This window comes from Balearica regulorum, chromosome 7 (genome assembly GCF_011004875.1).
Source record: "Balearica regulorum gibbericeps isolate bBalReg1 chromosome 7, bBalReg1.pri, whole genome shotgun sequence".
Taxonomy (NCBI): Eukaryota; Metazoa; Chordata; class Aves; order Gruiformes; family Gruidae; genus Balearica; species Balearica regulorum.
Window position 1 is genome coordinate 5,528,794 of NC_046190.1, and position 20,495 is coordinate 5,549,288.

The window sequence follows — 20,495 nt, forward strand, 5'->3', positions numbered from 1 at the left end:
CTACCAGGAAAATTACTGAGAAAAATACCTTTATTGTGGCCTAAAGGCTTCAGCAAATCTAGCCACTCATGCTAAGTAAAGCTAAGGAAGCAGCACAAATCACACCCTACTATAATCCTAGGTAATTTATTCTAATTAAAACCTAGCTATTTACATTAAACAGCTAATATCCCTCAACATTTCTGTCTCACCCATAGCTGCATGGTGCGTGATATGACAGACTGCTCCACGTGAAGAGCAGCAGTTGGCTTTTCCTCTCATTCCTACCACTTCCAAGTGACATGCATAGCTTCAGTGGAAGAGGTTTTTGTGATGAAACTGAAAATTGAATTCAGATTAAACTCCACCAATCAATGTGGAGTGGTCTTACTTCACATATAAGTACAAGCTACTGTAGGAATGCGACAGTAATTGTTGAAATCCTTTTACAGAGCACAACATTCTTGTTAAAAGTGAATTTATATGCTGCATGGTATTTGTTGTACTGTTGTGTTTAATTTTTGTTAATATGTGGCTTGCCTCTTTAAAAATACTTTTTGCTACTATATTGTATGTTTGAGACAAAGAGCAGTCTGTGGGATATTTTGCTCTTGTACCCAATGAGCAAAAGGCTCTGCTTGTCTAAGCACCAAGAAAGGTCAAGCACAGATTTCAAGAAAGCAAGCATCATCTTCAGAAATGTAAGATGAGTGTTTCTATGAGACTGGATAAAACACCATTTCCTCAGCAAGGTACTGAATCTTTCACTTTGTCTTGAACCTCTTATTACATTGCCTCCCACCCAGCTCAGCATTTTGCACTGTATTACAAAGACTTTGGAATAGGGAATATTTCTTACTACGTGTTTGTGTAGTGCGTTGTACAATAGGCCCCAGTCTTGTTTGGATCCACTGTTGAGTCTCTCTGTGTTAGGGTCCAAAAGCATATTACTCATAATGAATTTGCAACGCAAATTTGATCACACTCTACTAGTCACACAAAGTATAAGAATAGAAAATTGTTCAAGAGTCCAAACTATAATTCAATCATTTTGTACTGAAAAATGAAGTATTTTAAACATATATTTTGAAAGATAACTTAGGCATAGTTGCAGTCTGTAGTCCAGCAGAAGTACTGGTTTGGGGAACACAAGGTAGATCCATGACTGTATATCTAATCAATCTGATCTGTGAAGATGTTTTAGAACACCTGCTAAAAATACTGTAATAAACCACCACAATAATGAGAGCAACACAATAGTATTGCTCACATAATGAAATACTGCTATGTATTTTTTTTTCAGGATTAATTTAATTTCAAAAATTAAGCAGAGAAAGCTACAAATAAATTCCTAGATTCCTTGCAATGAAAAGGTATGATTTTTAAAAAGACATTAGGAAAGTTCCTAGAAATCAACTTCTAATGTACTATATTGTTATTCTAATCATGTATTATAATAAAACCCTTATGTTGATAATTTGGAATTATATTAAATGCCATCCATTGTCACAATGTATCATCAATAAAATGACTCATCAATAAAATGTAACAATGTATCAATACATTGAAACAATGTATCATCAATAAAATAATCTTTTAGGATGGCTTGTTAGAGTCAATGGATTCACACAAGGAATTCATTTTGATTAGCAATATCTTTGCATGGATCAGAGCTTGTGCACACTTGTTAGAAGTTTCATATTAATTGTACCAATCTGTGGTAAATTGTGCATTTAGATTTTGCCTCAAGTTTCACATGTACATTAAGTTCTCAGGAGAACTCAACACACCTCCTAATTAATGCTCAACCAAATTATGGATGTATAAGAAACTATGGAGTTGACTGACATGCACTATGAAGAAAAGAAGATTTTTTTTGGAGACTTCAGAGGGATGGACATCCCTGCTATTGTATGTGTTCTTTCAAAAAATCTGGGATTCATCAATGCAAGTAACAATATGGTTTTGTGTTAATGTTCTACCATCTTAATAAAATGGCTTTTATTTTGTTAAAATTACAGAATACTTCATCTTAATGCCTTTTCTGTAATAGTGTATTTCATCCTGTACCAATAACATGAAATATTCCCAAATTTGAAAATCTCCCATAATACTAGTGTTCATTATACCTAGAGTACCTTCTTTTTCTAACTTGTTATATTAATATACATTAACAGCGAAAGGAGAGTCAGTTGGAAGATGGGAGTCTTCAATTGTGAATCCTGTGTAACAGAACTTGCTTTAGAACCAACACGAAATGGGATTTAAATTAACCAAATGATGAAGGTACTTCTTTTGGTCTCTTTGGCTGCTTTACCAGACAATTTCCTGCCTACTAAAGCCCTCAAGAAGTCACTGTGAAAGTGTGAAGGCTCTGAACTCTTGCCTCCTGTTTCACAATTTACTGAAATTGTAAAGACTTGTAGGCAATCCTGTCACTATGTTTGGACACTATGTGGTACACCGAAGCAGAGAGCATATGCATTACTGTAACATTATGAACTCCATGATTAAGGGGAGTTACAGGCTGTAACCAGGAAAGCAGGAATGAAACCCTTAGCATATATGGCTGTTTTAAAATTCTTATAGATTATAGCAACTTGATACAATTACATATTCTTTTAATTCTCTTTTCATCAGAATCTCGTGCAAACTCCAGATTCACAGCTGAAGTAGATTGCTAATGATTTTTTTTTATCTGATTGGTGCAATAACGTAAAGTCTATTTCAAAGAACGCTTAAAGTAGGATCATCAGGATGTCAGAAATAATCATTCAGCACACTTCCTAAACTACTGATATTTATACAAGAGTTCTACTACTTATGACGAACCATGAGAAAATAAGGGCAATGAGGGATATCACACGGCCCACTGCTTCAAATTAGAAGCCAGATCCACCATTACACTAAACTCAACTGTACTGATACTGGCACTGAGAAAGGAACAGAGGAGAAACCATCTATTAAAGTTTTATTTATTTTTTTTAGTCTGTAATATAAATGCTCACCATGAAATGCCAAATGTTGTTGAGTTTTCCAGACTTGTAATGCTTGGTTATGGATAACTTAAAAATACTGAAGATACATTTCTTCCCGGTAAATTAATAATACATACTCTTGCATTTAACTTGGCTTTAACTTTGTTGGGTTTTGTATAAACATCACCAGTCATGACTAACTAATTTAGGAGTCTATTCCACTTCAAAGTATACATTTGCTACTTTATTTACCAGAGCACAGATCCCTGCTTAGTGATTAATCTATACATATTATATGGAAATATATGTATTAGAGATGCTCAGACAAGTTTATCATCCCTTTGTCTCGAATTTTCACCTCTTCTGCTCCTCTGATGTCAGAGCAGCTTAAAAGTAGATGAAAGATTTGTTACCATCAGGTTCATCATTACATTAAAACTCCTTAATAAAGGTGAAAATTCTAGGACTTTTCTGCTCAACTTTCTAAAAGCAGAAAACTTGCTTATTCCAAGAAGTAAAAAGTCACACCTCGGAAGCGCGTGAGCAGCCCTTTCGGGGATTTATTCGAAATGACTTACTGAGGCGCAATTTATTTTGGAACGAGGGAAGGACAACTACCTGCAGGGCGCGACACCGCCTGGGGGGGCTGCGAGAGGCGGTGGGTCCGGCTGCTGCATTCCCGCCGCCGTTACCTCAGAGAGGGGCCGCCGTTACCTCAGAGAGGGGCCGCAGCCCCCGGGCCGCCTCCCTGAGGGGGTGGCCCCGCCCGCGCGAGCAGGCTGCGGCCGCGCAGCAGGGAGGGAGCGGTCGCTCTCCCGCCCGCTTACGAACCGCCGGCCTCGCTCGTCTCCCGCCCCAGCAGCGACCTCGCGGGGCGGCGGTGGTGAGAACGCCCGGCCTGTGCCGGCCTTGGCTCCGCTCCGCCCCGCCGCCCCGCCCCCTCCCCGCGGGTTTGGCCCTCTCGGGCCGCCGTCGCGACGGGTAACGGCGTCTCCGTGGCCTTGCCGCCTTCCGCGGGGCCGGGGTGCCCGGGGCGGCGGCCTCCCGCGCCTCTTCCGCGGCGGTTCCTGAAGGCCCGGGCCGCCGACCAGCGATGTCGGAGGCGAGTGGAAGCGGTGATCTGTCCTCTTCGTGGAGCTCGGGCGCGGAGCTGCCGTCCACCTCACGCAACGGCGCCGTGCCTCAGCGCACGCCGCCGCGGCTGTCGAGCTGCCCGCCGGCCTCCGAGGACGAGGGAGAGGAGCCGGAGGCGGCCGGCGAGAGGCCCAGGCAGCCGGAGGGCGCCGGCGATGAGCGCAGCAGGAGGATGATCCGGAACCAGTACCGGGAGCTCATCTACAACGTGCAGCGTAAGCCCGGGGTGCGGCTCCTCTCAGGGGCGGCCCAGCCCGCGGTGGGGGCCGCCGGCCTGAGCCCGGCCCTGGGGCGGGCACGGCGTTCCTCCGGCGGGGATGCCTCTTTGTGCCGGGGAAATGGGGGCTGCGAGTGGGTGCCAGGCTGGTAGCCTGTCCGTATTGTTTGAGGAACTCTTCAGGCTTTCGTGGGAACTCCAAGTTCCGTGGATTGCTGGATTTGTTGGGCCTGTAATTAGATGGAGATTTGTCTCCCGAGAAGCATTTGGATGCCCAGGGATAAGGAAGGTTTTGAGGGATTTACCTGCACGTAACGTGTGTGACTGCATTGATGCAGGGGAGCCATCGGCTTTAGACCTAGAGCTATCCTTGAAAGCCTTTAATTTTGCGTTCGTGGTGGTTGAGTTTTAAACTGCAGGTACCAGTATGTGCCTTGACCAGAAAGTTATTCTTAGGCTTTCCAGAAAGTGCTATGGAATATTTAGCATCTCTCTTGATAGGTGTGTCAGTACTTCTCCCCTGTCTGTCCAGAGTGGGCTGTTTTTCTCACGAAAGCACAACGATGGTTATTTGAGTGAGCGCTGCCAAGTTTAACAGCATGTGGTGTTGGTTGTTTTCTGCATACTTGCTAATTTTGTAGGGTTGTTTTACAAGAGAATACAATGCAGTTTATGGATCATCCAGTCCATGTTTATGCAGAAAAACAACAGTGGTATGACAGTGCAGTAAGGATGGTGTACTTAAAAGCTGTGCTGTGAGTAGCTGTTCAGAATGGAAAATCTGAAAGCCTCGTTAAATCATATGTATACTGTTACATACAAGTAACTGTGTTTGACATGGTAATCTTCACAAATCACCAAGCATGCATTTTGGGGGGTTTGTTTGTTCTTTTTGTAAAAATTCTTAATAACTTATGGGTAAGATGAAAAATATACAGAAAACTATGGTATCTAGTAGCTGCTTTGACACAGATACAGGTATTTGACTGGAACCAAGAGGAATATGGGATCGGCTAACATAAATTCAACCATACAAATCTTATTCCATTGAAGTAAATGGAAAATTACTACTTCAAACGGAGTTAATACATAAACATTAATAAAAATGGAGCCTACATAACCCTGCAATTAATGTACTATAACTATATTCTGCATTTTTGTGTGTATGATGGGCTATGAACCAGCCAGTTTTGATTAAGGTGTAAGTACATATTTCTCGATGCTTCTATATTTAAGTAATTTAGGATTTCATTTGTGTCCCTTCCCCCTCAGAAAATCGTGAGGATATGCTGAGTGCAAAAAGCAACAGACTGACAGAAGCTTTGGAAGAAGCCAATAAACTGTTTAGTGGAGGTAAAACAAATTCTATGGTCCTTATTAGAAGTGTTTGCTTGACAGTTAGTTGGCCAAGCCTGAGGCAATGATGCCTTAAAAATAAAAAAAGGGCAAGAGAATGAAGTTGATATAATAGTTTATAATACTTTATCAGTATTATTAAAGTATAACTTGAAATAGATATGTTTAGTTGAAGAGGAATAGTTTGAATAAGTTGATATGAGAAAATAAATACCATTACTTTAGCGTTTATTTGCACTTAAAAATACTCCTTGCTTTACCTTGACTCAGTAGAACAATATAAGTAAGTAGTACATATAAAAGATATTAGCATAGTGGGGTTCATATCACTTGGAGAGATGGAAAACATGTCAATGAAAAATGCATTTTATTTTTAAGACAATGTGTTGTTTTTACATGCTTGCCTTTGTCAGTGTCATCCTCTCCTTTTCTTTATTTTTTTAATGCAAATATTATTATAAGGATTATGTAAGTGTGTTAGAGGTCATCACAAAAAATGATTTACAAAGCTTTATACCCAGGATAGTCTGTATACTAAATTTTATTATATTTTTGACAATTTCATATTATTAACATAAAATATTTTCTGTAACAGTTTTCTGTGCACGAGAGGCTGTGCTGGATGCCCAATTTCTTGTCTTAGCATCAAATCTAGGCAAGGAGAAGGCCAATGAGTTGCACTCTGAGATGACAGCATTTGATTCACTAGCATTTGCAGAAGACTTGGTAAGTTCTAGACTCTGAATTTTCCAACAGTTTTGCTAGAGATTTGCCCTATTTGTTACAGAATCATACAAAAAAATCTTCAGTGTGTCAAGCAGTATGTGACAGTTCTGATGGAATTTAACACTCTTACGAATTTCTTAGCTTTCAGGTTAGTGTTGTTAGTTGTTTTAAAGTATGTGTTAAGCATTTCCAATATGGTAGGGGAAAATGTAACTTAAAATGCAGAAGTCCCCCCTATTATTGCATTGCTGCTACTTTGTCACAGTTCAGTCAGTTCATGCTCTTAAGGTAGTCTGGTGCAGTTTTTTAATACCTACTGTTTTGTAGTTTCCCAGTAGCTAAGCAGTTTCTTTATCCTGTCACTGCTTTATATCTTTTTGGATGGAGTTCTCAAGGCCTTGTGTCACTGCCATGAAGTGGAACTTTGGATTACTTGTGTGCTTTTAGACTTGACATGTTTGTCTGTCTGTACTGTGACTGGGTGGAAGAGTCAGTTCAGAATAGCTTTGAAGCAGACTTTTTTTTTTCTCTCTCCCCTCCCTGAAAAATTTCTCATATGTTACAGCAGATTAATAAGGAATCTGACTCTTTGATCAAGTCTAGAGCTCTGCAATATAAAAATCATCAAGTTCTATTGTTTTATTGAAGTTTTTCCTGGGAAAGTCTGGATTGGTGGATGCAGGGTTGGGCCAAATAAGTTGTTGTATGGTATTGAGGTGCTAGGCTTCCTGGAAGTTTGTGGCATTCAGAAACTGTGGAACAACTTAGCTTTATAGTGCAATTTAAGTAATGCTTTGCTACTTCATACATCATTGAAATTCTGTTGGAATATAGGCAGTTCTATTTGCCTATAGATCTTTTTTTTTTATTGCTTGCTGATGCCTGCTGAACACAAGTCTGTATGTGAGTGCTTTTCTGTTTTCATAGAATCTTCAGGAAACTCAAGGTTCTTGTGCAGTGATATTAGATATTAATCTAGCAGGACAACACCATAATACAGTATTTCACCGTTGATGTATCTACTGATCTTCTCTAAGTGAATTTTCACTGCAGCTTTTTTTTCTTTTGTAGCTAACCTTCATGGGTATAAATCGCATAGAAGTAGAAGATAATGATAGTGATTCTGAGGGCATCTCAGGTGGCTATTTGCCTAGTAATGCCTGGCAGAAACTGGGAGAAGAAACAGAGAAGTATTTCAGAAGAGCACCTTCTTTTCACTATATGTAAGTTTATTTAATAGTATATACTGCAGCACAAGCTAATGGCCTTAACTGATTCTTTTCTTTAATACCCTGGGCTTGAATAGAGTTTAATCTCAAGTTACAGAGTGTCAACAAGAACTTCTGTGTGGTCTCTGTTCTTATGGTACAGTGAACTCCTCGTCTCCAAAATATTTCATAATATTTCTTTCTTTGATTTTGATTTGGCTTGCCTATGGAATAATATCACTTGTATCTAGTAGAAATAGCAAGATGTTTTTGATTTACCTGTTTCAGACCAAAACCAGTAGAAGTGATCCTCTTTGCTTTAAAAGCTGACTCTTCCCTCATCTTTCTCTGCCTGTACAAACTGCAGCTAAAATCATGAATAGAGTACCCCCCTTTTTTTTTTTACTCCTTCCCTTCTTCCCTCCCTCCCCAGACAGTTATGGAAAGTCAGACCATCAAGGTCTGTATCTTTTACCTGGCAATTGCATTATCGTGAAGAGACCAACAGTTCTAATTGTGTGTCTATGTTAATGGGTTGTCTTATACAATCTTGCTTTCTGGCTCTGCCTTCAGAAGAAATCACCTGATTACTGGCAAGTGGCCTTATGTAGAATCAGCATCATCTCTCTTTATGCGTAGGCAACCCATTTAGTAGGAGCCTTTTTAGCTACTGTGAAATGACCTGTAGTCACCTGGCTTATAGGCAACGCTCCAATTCAAATCTCTTAAAGTCAACCTACAATAGCAGGATCTAGTTCGATTAAATCGACAGTAGAGCTGATAGAATATTATTCAGTTGTCTGTGCTTTTACACTTGTTTCGCCCCAGTAAGTATCACTGTAATTGTAAAAAAGTTGCTCAATATAATAATGTGATCATACGATATCTGATATTTAATGTTGGATAGCTGAGATATTTCAAATATATGTTTGTACTTTCAAGCTGTAAGCTCTAAATGACAAGTATATTTTCCAATAATTTTAATGATCTTAAGACAAAACTGACTGCAAGAAAGACTTTTTTTTTAATCATTAGTTGCATTTTGACACCTTAAGTAATGATGGACTTCTTTTGGTGGAGGATGTGTGAATATTTGCAATAAAGCATAATTCTCCGTTTAGGAAAAGAACTGCTTATTTCTGACTCCATCTATTCTTATCTGAGGCCTGAGTAATTTTTTTGTCATGGTCAGTCTGTGACTTCTGAAATCGAGTGGTCACAACTCACCCAAGATAGGGAAAAATATGTGCTGCAGAATTTTTGGTTATCTGCTGAGCTAGTTTGAATTGAGTCTCAATGCACACTCTCTCCTTTAGGCATCTAACTTGGTGGAGATTCAAGGCAACCAAAGTTAGGAGCCTAAGTTCCTTATATAGTCAATGGAGAGAGGTAAGCACTTCAAGAAAGTGCCTAAATCTAGCACGTATATTACACTCACGTTGTTTACTGAGAAACTTTAAATCTCTTCTTAGTGTACTGAATGTTCTATTGGTTGACTAAATTTTAAAAATTTGTGGCTTTAAAAAAAAAGCTTACTGCAACCCTGAACTTAACAGTAGATGAAAAAGAGATAAATATTGTATGGAGAGCGTTTTCAAGGCAGAAAGGTTTGTAATAAATTCAAATGGAGATATTGGAGGATATGAACCATATACTCTGTTTCACTTCTTAACTAGTTTTAAGAAACGTAGATTTAAAGTTTTCAGTTTAAAAAAAAATAAAGTTGGAATAATTGCATCAAATTTTACACATCTGTTGATAATTGTGGTATGAGGCTGCCAACACATATTGGGAGCAGCTTTTGGGGATGGTTGTTTACAGAAATCTCTAAATGTAATGAGGCTTTATTTTTAGGTATCAGTAATTACTTTGCACTTTTATCAGGAGATCAACTTCTCAGTATGTAAATTTCTTAGCATAGGATGTGAAACATATTTCCATATAAATTATGTTGTTCTTATTTTGGTTAGGTTGGGATCTTTCAAGTCTGATCCTCCTGTACCAAGGCAACGGATTGAGAGGCAGAAAAAGGCTACAGGAGGAGAAGAAAAACGGGCAATGCCTGCTCAGGTTTGTGAAGTGTTAATATTTATTAATGATTTGTTATGGTATATTTATTACAAGTGACTTTAAAATCTTTCTGTTCATGTTGTTCTGGCGTTTGTAGTTATGAACTGTGTAGTACTAAAGGATTCAGACTTAATGATTAGGCTTCTTGATTTGTTTTGTGTGGACTGCAGTATTCACTGAGTGGAAGGAAATAGGATTTGCAGACCGATTTCAAGTTCAGAAATAGGATTAACAGACTGATATCAAGTTCAAATTATCCTATTTGCTCTGATGCTCATTGCTTTGAAAGGAAACAAAAAAAACTTCTTTACATTACTGTGTTTTCAACTTTTATTTAAGAAGTGTCTAACAGCATGTGGCTTTTGCACAGCAATGTGGTTAACAACAGCAAACTAACTAGCTCACTTAACCGTTGTTTTCCCTGCTTTCTGTTTCCCTATTCTCTCTGTCTGGCAAAAGTCTGAGATTGCTTGCAGAGTGGTTTATATTTGAAACTTTGAAAAGATAAACCACGTTGTTATAGGGAACATCTGGCTGATAATGCCATTACAGAGAGGCAAAATGTTGAGTATATCTTTTTAAATGCAGCTTACTTTGTGATAATCCAAACAGTGATAGAAATCACTCATACATTTTGTACTGGGAAGAAGAGGAGCTGGAGGGTTTGGTAGAGTTGCTGATGATTATCAAACAAGTTAATCTGTGTCAGATACATAGTTAATGTGTGAAAGTTTCTGTAGCTTGCTTTGTTGCAAAGTTGTCAAAGGGAAAGTGGATGTTAAAAGGAACCGCAAACAGGTTACTGAGGACTGTACTTGAAAAGTGAATTTGGTACTCTGCTGATGGCAGTACTTGAAGGATGATTTGGAGTATCCTGGTTTACAGATAACGAACATATCTGTAAAATCATAATAATTGTGTCCTTTGACCATGTCAAACTTCATGCCATGCCATTTCTTACATGTAAACTTTGGTGCCTTTTCTGAAAAAAAAAAAAAAGTTGAAGATCTTAATAAACTGCCCTTCTACACTTATAAATAAACTTCTTCTTCAGTAAACTCACAGACTATGTACTACTGGGCGTAACCTAGTTCCACAGAACTATTAGAAAGTAAGCGTAGACCTGTAAATGGGCTCAAAATGTACAAACTGTGGCCTTTCAGTTTGATATTGTAAAATGGGAATTAAGTCCTTAAGCAAGTTGTAAGTTTGTAAGTTGTCTCATGTTTGTGTGTATCTGTAACTGCGCATGCGTGGCATAGAGAGAAAAAATTGTCTTTTATCTTATGTGTTCATAGAAGGTCCTTTTCATATTCTTGTTTTACAACAGTGGTTATTTGAGGTGAAACTGTGTTTCTTTTTTCCAGTTAAAAAAAATGGAGGAGTCTCACCAGGAAGCTACAGAGAAGGAAGTAGAGAGGATTTTGGGATTATTGCAAACTCATTTTAAAAATGATCGTAAGTATGATTCAATTAAGCTTTTAAAGCATTGATTTGAGAAAATAAATACTCTTAATCCTCTACAGTTACAAGTGGTTAAACTATAGAAACAAAATTAGATGGCATTTGCAAGTAGAAATCTTTATGTTGAGGGATATATACTATGTATTTTTTTATGAACGCTAATCAGTTGCTGTTTGATTGCAAGTAAATTTAAATCCTACCCTCTTCCTCTTATTAGAGCATGGCATTTTTTAGAAGGCGATCAAACAGTCACCATGTATGTATTTGTGTGTGGCAAAGATGGGAAGAAAATAATGTTCTCTAGCAACTTTGTTTCTTTCTGCAGGCGACTGGGAATTCAGCATTGTAAATAAATTGCCATAAACATTCAGTTAGCTTTTAAAAGGAGTAATTACTTTAAGTTTGTTTTTGCATATATTAACTCTGTGTATGCCACCTGTTTGTGGGGTTTTTTTTGTTGTGTGGTGTGTTTTGTTTGTTGTTTTTTTTTAACAAATCGATCTTTGCATCTCTAGCTGATACCCCTATTTCCTTCTTTGACCTTGTGATTGATCCAAACTCTTTTGCACGCACTGTGGAAAATATCTTTCATGTGTCCTTCATTATAAGGGTAAGGCATGACATGTTCTTGAAATCTTATTTTACATATTGGAATTATCTAGAAATATTGATTTGTTATTTTTATGGCTTTAATATTGACAGATTAGGTCTTGAATCCTAATTTGTTTTTTACAAACAGTCTATGATATTTTGGTAACGGAATAAAAAAGAAAATAGAGTTGACAGACTAATTTTTTTTTACTAGATTTTTTTACTACAGTCAACTTACCAACAAATAATAGTGAATTTTTTGCTGTCAGTACCCTTTTCAAAAAGGGATTGTAGCTCACATTATTTTAGATTATAGAAGAGTAGTCATAGAGCATAGAAGAGTTATTGAGGTTGCAGGAAAGTATGTCAGTGCAGTGTTTTATGTTCTCTTTGGATCTGTAGATTTGTACTTCAAACTATATTTTGTCTAAGAAATAAAATGAATTTGGGAAAAGGTAAAAACACAAATATATTTTGACTAAATTCAGGTTTATAGTGGATAGTGATATGATTATGAAGGGTTAACTCAAGTATATTTCATGAATAATAATGATTTATAATAAATCAGAGTTTTTATAATCCAACAGCTACCAACTGTCCTATATCAGCTGCATTCTTTATGAATAAGTGCTAAATTTAAATATTTTTTCTTATTTGGTTTACCAATTAAGATTCTTTATCAATATATGTACCTGTTTATGTAGTATATTAATTTAATGTAGTATATTTAATTTATGTAGTATATTAATTTAAAATATGAAATCTCCTTGTCCTAATTTGATCTAGTTTCTGAAACTTTAAATCCTACTGTCTTTTAGGATGGCTTTGCAAGATTAAAGCTGGATGACGATAAATTGCCAATAATAGGTAAAATCTATCTCTAAAAGACTATAATTGTTTTTTGTTACAACATTGAAAAAAGTAGCTGCATCTTCTGCGTTTGCAAAGTTTTAGGTGTATTTTTAGCTGCAAGAGTAGAGATTCAGGGATATGCAGTGAATGTAATCGAAGGCATGGAGGTTTATGAGTAATTGAAAGGATCGAGCCTCTTTAAATATCAAAATATGGATAAAGGCTGTTATGCTGATCTATACAAATTGATCACATTAATAGAAGTAATCACTTTCTTTGTAAGTGATAGTTACGCTTTGCTGAGAAAAGATATTTTTGTGTGTGAGAAGTCTCCTTCCTCTGTCTGAGTTGGGAAGCATTGCAACTTCAAAACAGTTGAAAAGGAACATACGAGGTCTCTGGCTTTTGTTCCCATGTGATATTGATGGGATTAAGACTTTGGTGGGATTTCATAAAGGATTAAATTAAAGTTAGTTTCTAAATTTTTAGGAGGTAAGACTAAAGAAATTTCTTAAGAAGCATATGTTACAGGCCATTGATAGAGACTAGCTTAGTGGGGTATGGATAATTGATTTGCTTTTTGTGAAGCTTTTGTGTTCCTGGAGGAAACTGACTTTACAAGTGTAAAGACTATGAAAATTCTATTTTGAACAGAGCCTTCAAAAGATAACGAGGGAAGGGAGGATGACCGTGGTGCTGGAGCACGGAACCAGGTTGTCTTATCTCTGAGCCATCAAGAATGGAAGGTATAATGGATAGCACTTGATACTTTTGATTAATTTTTTTTAATCTTAAGGGTAAGAATGCATCTCAGAGCTGTGCTGCTATGTACTCTGATGAGCCTAGGTGTTTCTGTCTATATTATTGCTACATTTAATTTTATGGATTCCAAATCAATCACAAATCTAATGAATGCTTTTAACTGCAAGAAAACTGAGAACTGGGATAGCAATTTCATCTTTGATCCTTCAAGCCTGGTCAGTTTAAGTGCTTTTAAGTTGTGCAGTGACTTGCCTTTACTGTTATACAAGGACTGCGTAAGGATGGAGCCTGTTTCTTCCCTTACATATGATACTTGCTTCTAGAGGGGAAGTTCTCCATACAGTTTCCTCACTGTTTGTAATAAATCTTAGATAAAAAGTAGTTTTTAGCACATGCAACTTTTCTCCTTTGTCCCTCACTCAGAATGTGCAGAAGAAACTTAGCCATTTGAAACAGTGCTGTAGTATGAGAAACTTTATTACTATCTGGGGGTAACTGCAATTAAATTGAAATAGTTCAGCTCTTGTAACTTACATACTCTTGCTATTTCTAACCAGGAGATCGTAGAAACATATGAAATAACAGAACCCATGATCAGCCCTCCTTGTCAAAGAAATGAAGATGAAATGGAGATACCTTAACTCTTCAAGTAAGTTCTTCTAATAAGTCAAACTAAGTAGGGGTAGAGTGCATGAGTTCCTTATGCATGTGGAATAACTGCAGGAGAACTAGTTGTGACTTACAAATGTAGAAAAACTATAAGCAGGATAACTGTATAGCATCTGGAATGTTTCTGTGTTCTTGATCTCTTCATGGAACAAAATGTCATCTAGCCTTCTAGGCAGTAGTTAACTGAAAAAACCCTTTATTTTTACATTTGATGTTCAGTCAAGTGATATACTTGTTATTTTTTGGAACTTTATACTTGCACTTGGAATGCAATGCTGTGAAGAATCATAGCTTAGTTTTTGTACTTTTTTTTAACCTACTGACAGCTCATGAGTTAATAGAGTAGTCTGAAGGAGGATTTAGGGAGGCAGGGGAAGGGAAGACAGCCTGGTTCCCTCAAATCCTTTAAACAGTAAGATTGAATTCTTTTATTGCCACGGTTGTTCGGTAAGTTCCAAATCTTAATTCATATTGTCTTATTGTCTTATCTTTTTTTTTCTTTCCCCCTAGGTGCCTTAAAGAAAATATTTTAAAATGTTTCCTTTAGAAAAGATTTTATATGTATATATTGTAAAATTAAATTTATTTTTATTGGAACATTGTGACACTTTATATAAGCTGTCTTGTTTATACATGTCACAGGGTTATTACTGTATACTTTCTATTTATTATGGCTATGTTTACTACTTTATATAAGCTTACTGACACTTGCAAGCACTAAAAAGGAAATGCTGTCTCCCTTCTTTCATCCCTTGTCTCTCAGCAATAGCAGCCTGTAAGTGGAATTTACATGATTAGCCACCTCTGCTCCGAGAATCTGATCTAGATGATCTTGGTTGCCGCAGGAGAAATTTGATATTATCTTTCTGTTCTTACTCTTCTGTAAATCGAGGTTTGACTTTAGAAATTTGGTCTCAATTACAGATAAAAATTCCTCCTTCCTCTTCTCTTTTTCCTAAGTCCATCATGTGTATTTGGTTTTGTAACTTAGGCAGGACACTCTCTTAGGCTGTGGAAGTATTTTCTTCAAAATAAATAAAAGTCTAGCTCCATCTCCAGAAAACGCTCTTCTGAGGACCGCTGTCTGGAGTTTTTAGGATTTCTTGCTTGCTCTTATCCTTAGGCAGGGTTTTTGATCACGCAGCTGGGCAGTAGGTACCAAGGGATCTGCTGTCCTGCTTCCACCGCCCCTCTTGGAGCACGTTTCCGGGGGTCGCTCAGGCTGTGAGGGTATGTCAAAACACGGTTTCAACATCTTTGCTGCTTATCTACCAGAAAGCTGAGAGCCTTGCGTTCGTGCAAACCCAGCGAACGGGGCAGGCCTGGCCGGGCACAGCCTGCACCGCTGAAGGCGGCAACCTCCGCCGCTTCTCCCGGGCGGGGCGCTGCGGGGCAGGGAGGCTGCGGCGAGCGGGGCCGCTGGGCGCCATGCATGCGGCCGTGGTGGAGTACAAGGGCTGGAAGGAGGGCTACCGCTGCGGCTACTGCGCCTCGGAGCAGGGGAAGGTCTCCGCCGGTAAGCGGGAGCAGACGGGCCGGGCCGGGGCCGCCCGGAGTCCTGTTGGGGGGGAGCCGCGCCCGGGGGCGTGGGAGGGCGGCGGCCCTCACTAAAGATGGGGGAGCTCGCCCGTGGCAAACATGGCGGGGCCGCCGTTTCCTGTGGGCGTTGTCCGTGCACTGCCCGTAACAAAGATGGCGGCGACGGCTGTTTCCGGGAGGCCCGGGGCGGCGGGCAGGGTGCTGTCCTGAGCCAGGCGGCGGGGCAGGGCGAGCGAGGCACCGCAGGAGATGGCGGCGGCCGGCAGCTCTGCGAGCATCGTCGAGTACTTCGGCGGAGAGGATGGCTACCGCTGCGGCTACTGCAAGAACGAGAACGGCAACCTCTCCCATGGTGCGGTCCGGGGGCAGGGCGGGCTGTGAGAGGAGCCGTGAGCGGGCCGGGCCACGCCGGTGCTGCCGGAGAAAGGGGTGGCTGGGGGCCGCGGGGCTGAGGAAGCCCTGCGAGCGGCGGGTAGAGGCGGCGGCTTGGCAGCAGCGTCTGTCCTGCCGGGAGCGGCAGCTGCCCTGCCCTCCGGGAGTCCCGAAGCCCCGTACCGCGGGTCCCTGAGGCAGCCTGCGAGGGGACACCGGCCGAGCCGGCCCCCGCAGCCTCCGGGGCGAAGCGGCCGGTTGAAGCGAGACGGGCTCGGTGTGGGGCTGGGGCTGCCGGAGGCCGCGGGTCACCGGGAAACCTTGCCCGATGGCCTGGTCTTAACGGCAGCACTTCCCAGCCCAGGGGCAAACCATCCAAAACAACGGGAAAACTTTGTGAAAGGTGAAATGTTTTAATTATCACTGTCATAATATACACACCCTACCCAAGGATGCGGTTAGGATCTCACCTGCAGTGTTCTCTCGGTACAGTTTTACTCTCAGGTGCCAGTGCCCAGCCTGACCCTCCACCTCCAGCGTCGATAAGAGCGTCAGCCTAAAGCTCTAAAGCTGTGCCTACGCAAGCTTCGCTTAGGCCAGCTCGAGGGCAGTGGAGTGTGTTCTCTTCCCTGGTGAAGAGGTGACAGTCCCTGAGCCCCGCTTGGCTCCGTGGCCGCTGGCTCAGTTGCTCTCCGAGCGGTCACTGGGAATGGTCTGTGTCAGCTTAGCACCTCTCGGAGAGTTCTACTGGCCCAGCGTTTCTGACTCAGAAATATTTAATGTTTAGTACAAAATTAAGGAGTAATTTGAGGTTATTTTGTTGGTGTATCTCTGGGAAAGATAGCAAGCGGAGAGGTAAACTTTTTGACTTGTACAGTCGGAGCAATATAGTTGATTGCATCCGGAGATTTGTGTTGGTTTTGGGTTTTTTTACACTTAATGTGGGTGTTGAAATCAGTAATTTATGAGATTTATGAATATGCCAAATCCTTGAAAAACAACTATTCGATATAGCTGCTCAGATTTACAGTGATATTTCTGTAGAATTTGCTGTATTGTACTGTTTTAAACTATAACTGTGGTCAGTCAAGTGTATCACCTTATTATTTATTTCAGGTATGTGGGCACATTCGATGACAGTTCAAGATTACCAGGATCTCATAGATAGAGGATGGCGAAGGTAAATTTGAAAAGAAAATACAAAGCCATGTTGTCAGTTTAGATTCAATTTAGAATCCAGACTTGAAATTTAGGTCTGTGAAAACAGTTAACTAGTTTCCATAAGTAACTGAAATAGAAGCGTTTGTCCAATGCTCTGTGACTTTTTGTAACATGACACTGTTGAACAGGAAAATATTTGGTTATTTTAGAAGGGTAGTATTTTGATATAGCAGCAGAAAGCTGAGGAACTTGTTTCTTGACTTGTTACTCTTTGTGTAATATTTCGATATTATTTCAACAAAAAAAGGTTGATCTTCCATTTATTTTGTAGTATAAGCAACAAAAAATAAATATGTATTTATTATTATTTTTAGAAGTGGAAAATATGTCTACAAACCTATCATGAATCAAACATGTTGTCCTCAATACACAATAAGGTAAGAAGCTCAAAACATACTACTGCAAGTGATTTGACCGCTTCAGATATCTTCAACCATTTGTCTTTACAGCTTGAAATGTAGAGCCTTTGAAAAGTTTCTCTACTTTTAGCAATACTTTGAATACTGAATATATGTTGTTGGGTTTGTGTCCAGGCACGTCAGCGGCTCTGTGATGTTTTTCTGTGAGCAATTTGCGAAGTGTGTACCCTTGCCTTTTGCTTCTGGCTTGCAATCCAAAGCAAGAGTCCTGTGATTGCTCCTTTGCTCACTGGTTGCAGGTGAACCAGTATGTCCGTACCCCACAAACACCGCTGTAGTAACCCAAATAAGAGAGGTTGTCAGTTGAATAGCTATGAATAGTTGTAGATACGCTGTTCTGGCCTTAGTAGTTAGTATCAGTGTTGTATCTATAAGATGGATAAGTGAAAAAGTCTAGTGTATTATAAAAAAGCTTTTTTATGCAGTGCTTGAGGTCACATTGGCATGTTTTAGTGATTATAGTGATGTACATGCAAAACATACCATAAAGAATAATATTATGCAGAACAAGGTAAGATAATTTTATTAACTGAAAGTGTTGACAAAATATTTCACCACTTAATGTAGGGAAACTTAAGAAATGATTGAAAGTATATATACAATGCAATAGTGATTCCTTAACATTTTTTTGTGAAATAATCTTTCACAAAAGAAATGGTCATTTTTTTTTCTTTTTAAGGTGCCAGGCTTTGCGTTTTCAGACCTCCAAATCCCACAAGAAAGTTCTGAAGAAAATGTTGAAATTTATTTCCAAAGGAGATGTCTCAAAAGTAGCGGGTGAAGGTAAGAAATTCTTAGTGTTTGAAAACCAATACTGAAGTTTGAGAGGAGGATCAAGTACTTTCTGGAGTGATTGAATGATGTCCTGGTTTCAGCTGGGATAGAGTTAATTTTCTTCCTAGCAGCGGGTATAGTGCTGGGTTTTGGATTTAGGATGAGATTAACGCTGATAACACACTGATGGTTTGGGTGTTGCTGGGCAAAGTTTACACCGAGTCAGGGACTTTTCAGCTTCTTGCCCCACCCCGCCAACCAGGAGGCTGGGGGTGCCCAAGGAGCTGGGAGGGGACACGGCCAGGACAGCTGACCCCTGCAGACCAAAGAGATATTCCATACAATATGATGTCATGCTCTGTATGTAACTGGGGAGAAATCGGGGGGGAAGCTGACCAGGGCCTGGGACCGTGACTCAGGAACTGGCTGGGCATAGGTGGTCAGCGGGTGGTGAGCAGTTGTGCTGTGCATCACTTGTTTTGTGTATTCTATTATTATTTTTATTATTAATTCTCTTCCTTTTCTCTCCTATTAAACTGTCTATTTCAACCCATAAGTTTTACCTTTTTTTTTTTTTTTTTCTTTTCAATTCTCCCCTATCCCGTTGGGGTGGGGAGGAGTGAGGGAACAGCTGTGTGGTTCTAGCTGCCTGCTGGGTTAAACCACGGCAATGGCTAATACCCTTGGATTTTATTTTTTTTTTTTATATATAACCTTTTTTATAAAGATCTGGGTAGGTTGTATGTTTACAGTTTGTTTTGAATCAAGACCACTGCGTAGCCCAGCAACGAAACTGCGCAGCTGACTTATTCTATTGAAGAATATGTTTCTTTACTTTTTGCTTATTTTCTTTTTCATCTCTGGGCACTTGATGACTTTTTAGGTGAGTGCCGTAGAGAATTAGACCTGTTTTTCACCTCTGTCATAAAACTGATAATCTGCAGAGGACTAAGCAGTACAGTGGGTGGCAGAGAAAAGGAAGAGCAAGCGGGGAAATGAGGGTTTTTCTTCGTGGTGATTGAACAGTTGCACTTGATTTATCCAACACCAAAACCAGCTATTCTCAGTTGTGGTAGAATTTGCTTTGTTGGTCCTGACTCATTATCATTTGCCTCTTTTGCTTGTGTGTATGTGTGTTAGGTTTTCTGGATTTTTTGTTTTGTTGTTGGTCGTTTTTTGAAATTATGGCATGAGATTAGTTGACTGCCCCATTTTAGTGGAGAGAATAAAAATGTTCTTACAAACGAGTTGGTTCTAGTAATTCAGGGTCATAAAGGAAGCTTTCTGCTTTCAGACTGTTGCAAACAGTCACTTCATCTGTTGGAAAATTGTTGTAAAATTGGAATTGAGTTCATTTAATATTAATGTTAATTGTCCAAAGCGTGAACTGCGGTTATATAGAGAGAAATTCACTCAGGCAGTTTTTAATTATTTACAGAGGAGCCTATGGATTCCCATATAGAGGATGCGGTCACGTGCGATTTTGCATACAAAAGTGGATCTCACGTCAGTCAGTCCGAACTGATTCCCTTGAGTGTGGATCATGTAGAGAAGGTGGAGAATGAAGATAAGGACACAAGTGAAACAAAAGAAGAGGTGAACGTGCAGAAGGTGGAATCGAGTTCTCTTCAGATATGTGCAGATAAAGATACACCAGTCCTTGGAGAACCATCACGTTCAGCTAAAAGCGTTCATGTGCCACCCAAGCCAGGTAGTCAAACTTCCGGTAGTCATTGGGATACACTAGCATTTGCATGTCGTTGAAGTCCTGCTTTTTATTTTGTCTAGTAAATCAAGAATTGCTTCTTTTCATTGCCTATGCTCTTCCCAGTTTATAGAATTACAGCGTATAAGCTGAGAGGTGCTGTGTGTTACTTGTTTTCTTAATTTTTCCTGAAAGTGGCATTGATTTTCTTTATATTAATTTTTTGGGGGGTTAGTTATTGAGAATACGTATCTACAGCTGCCAGTTTTGTGAAAGCTACTTAGATTGCAGTCAGATACATCAAGGTGATTGAATCTCATCAGACACTGGGACCAGTGTGCAGTTTGGGATACTTTTGTATGCAGAGTAAGATGTACATCCAGCTTTCCCTTTCTTCTGTGGGATATGGTGACTCAGGCTTTATGTAGTGTGAGGTATGGCTCATAGAATATCTCAACT

General features: G+C 39.7%; 2 protein-coding genes across 9 annotated transcripts in view; both read left to right on the plus strand.

Moving 5' to 3' along the window:
- Positions 1–3,900: 3,900 nt before the first annotated feature.
- On the plus strand, positions 3,901–14,603 carry NSMCE4A (NSE4A component of SMC5/6 complex). Its single transcript, XM_075757760.1, has 11 exons — positions 3,901–4,306; positions 5,581–5,661; positions 6,260–6,390; positions 7,462–7,613; positions 9,569–9,668; positions 11,036–11,126; positions 11,648–11,742; positions 12,542–12,590; positions 13,230–13,321; positions 13,895–13,986; positions 14,517–14,603. Exons 1-10 carry the CDS (start codon positions 4,051–4,053, stop codon positions 13,976–13,978), a joined length of 1,131 nt encoding a protein of 376 aa, XP_075613875.1. The 5' UTR covers positions 3,901–4,050; the 3' UTR covers positions 13,979–13,986; positions 14,517–14,603.
- Positions 14,604–15,269: 666 nt separating this feature from the next.
- The window catches only part of ATE1 (arginyltransferase 1), an 84,868-nt gene continuing 79,642 nt past the window's right edge, over positions 15,270–20,495 (plus strand). For 5 of the 8 annotated variants that reach the window (XM_075757755.1, XM_075757753.1, XM_075757751.1 and 2 more), the window contains exons 1-5: positions 15,679–15,897; positions 17,034–17,097; positions 17,453–17,515; positions 18,237–18,340; positions 19,770–20,042. In XM_075757755.1, the coding sequence (XP_075613870.1) occupies positions 15,795–15,897; positions 17,034–17,097; positions 17,453–17,515; positions 18,237–18,340; positions 19,770–20,042 (607 nt within the window). In that variant the 5' untranslated portion in view covers positions 15,679–15,794. Of the gene's footprint in view, positions 15,523–15,678; positions 15,898–17,033; positions 17,098–17,452; positions 17,516–18,236; positions 18,341–19,769; positions 20,043–20,495 lie in introns of those variants that run through there. The other 3 variants (XM_075757756.1, XM_075757757.1, XM_075757759.1) reach the window with 2 other exon arrangements.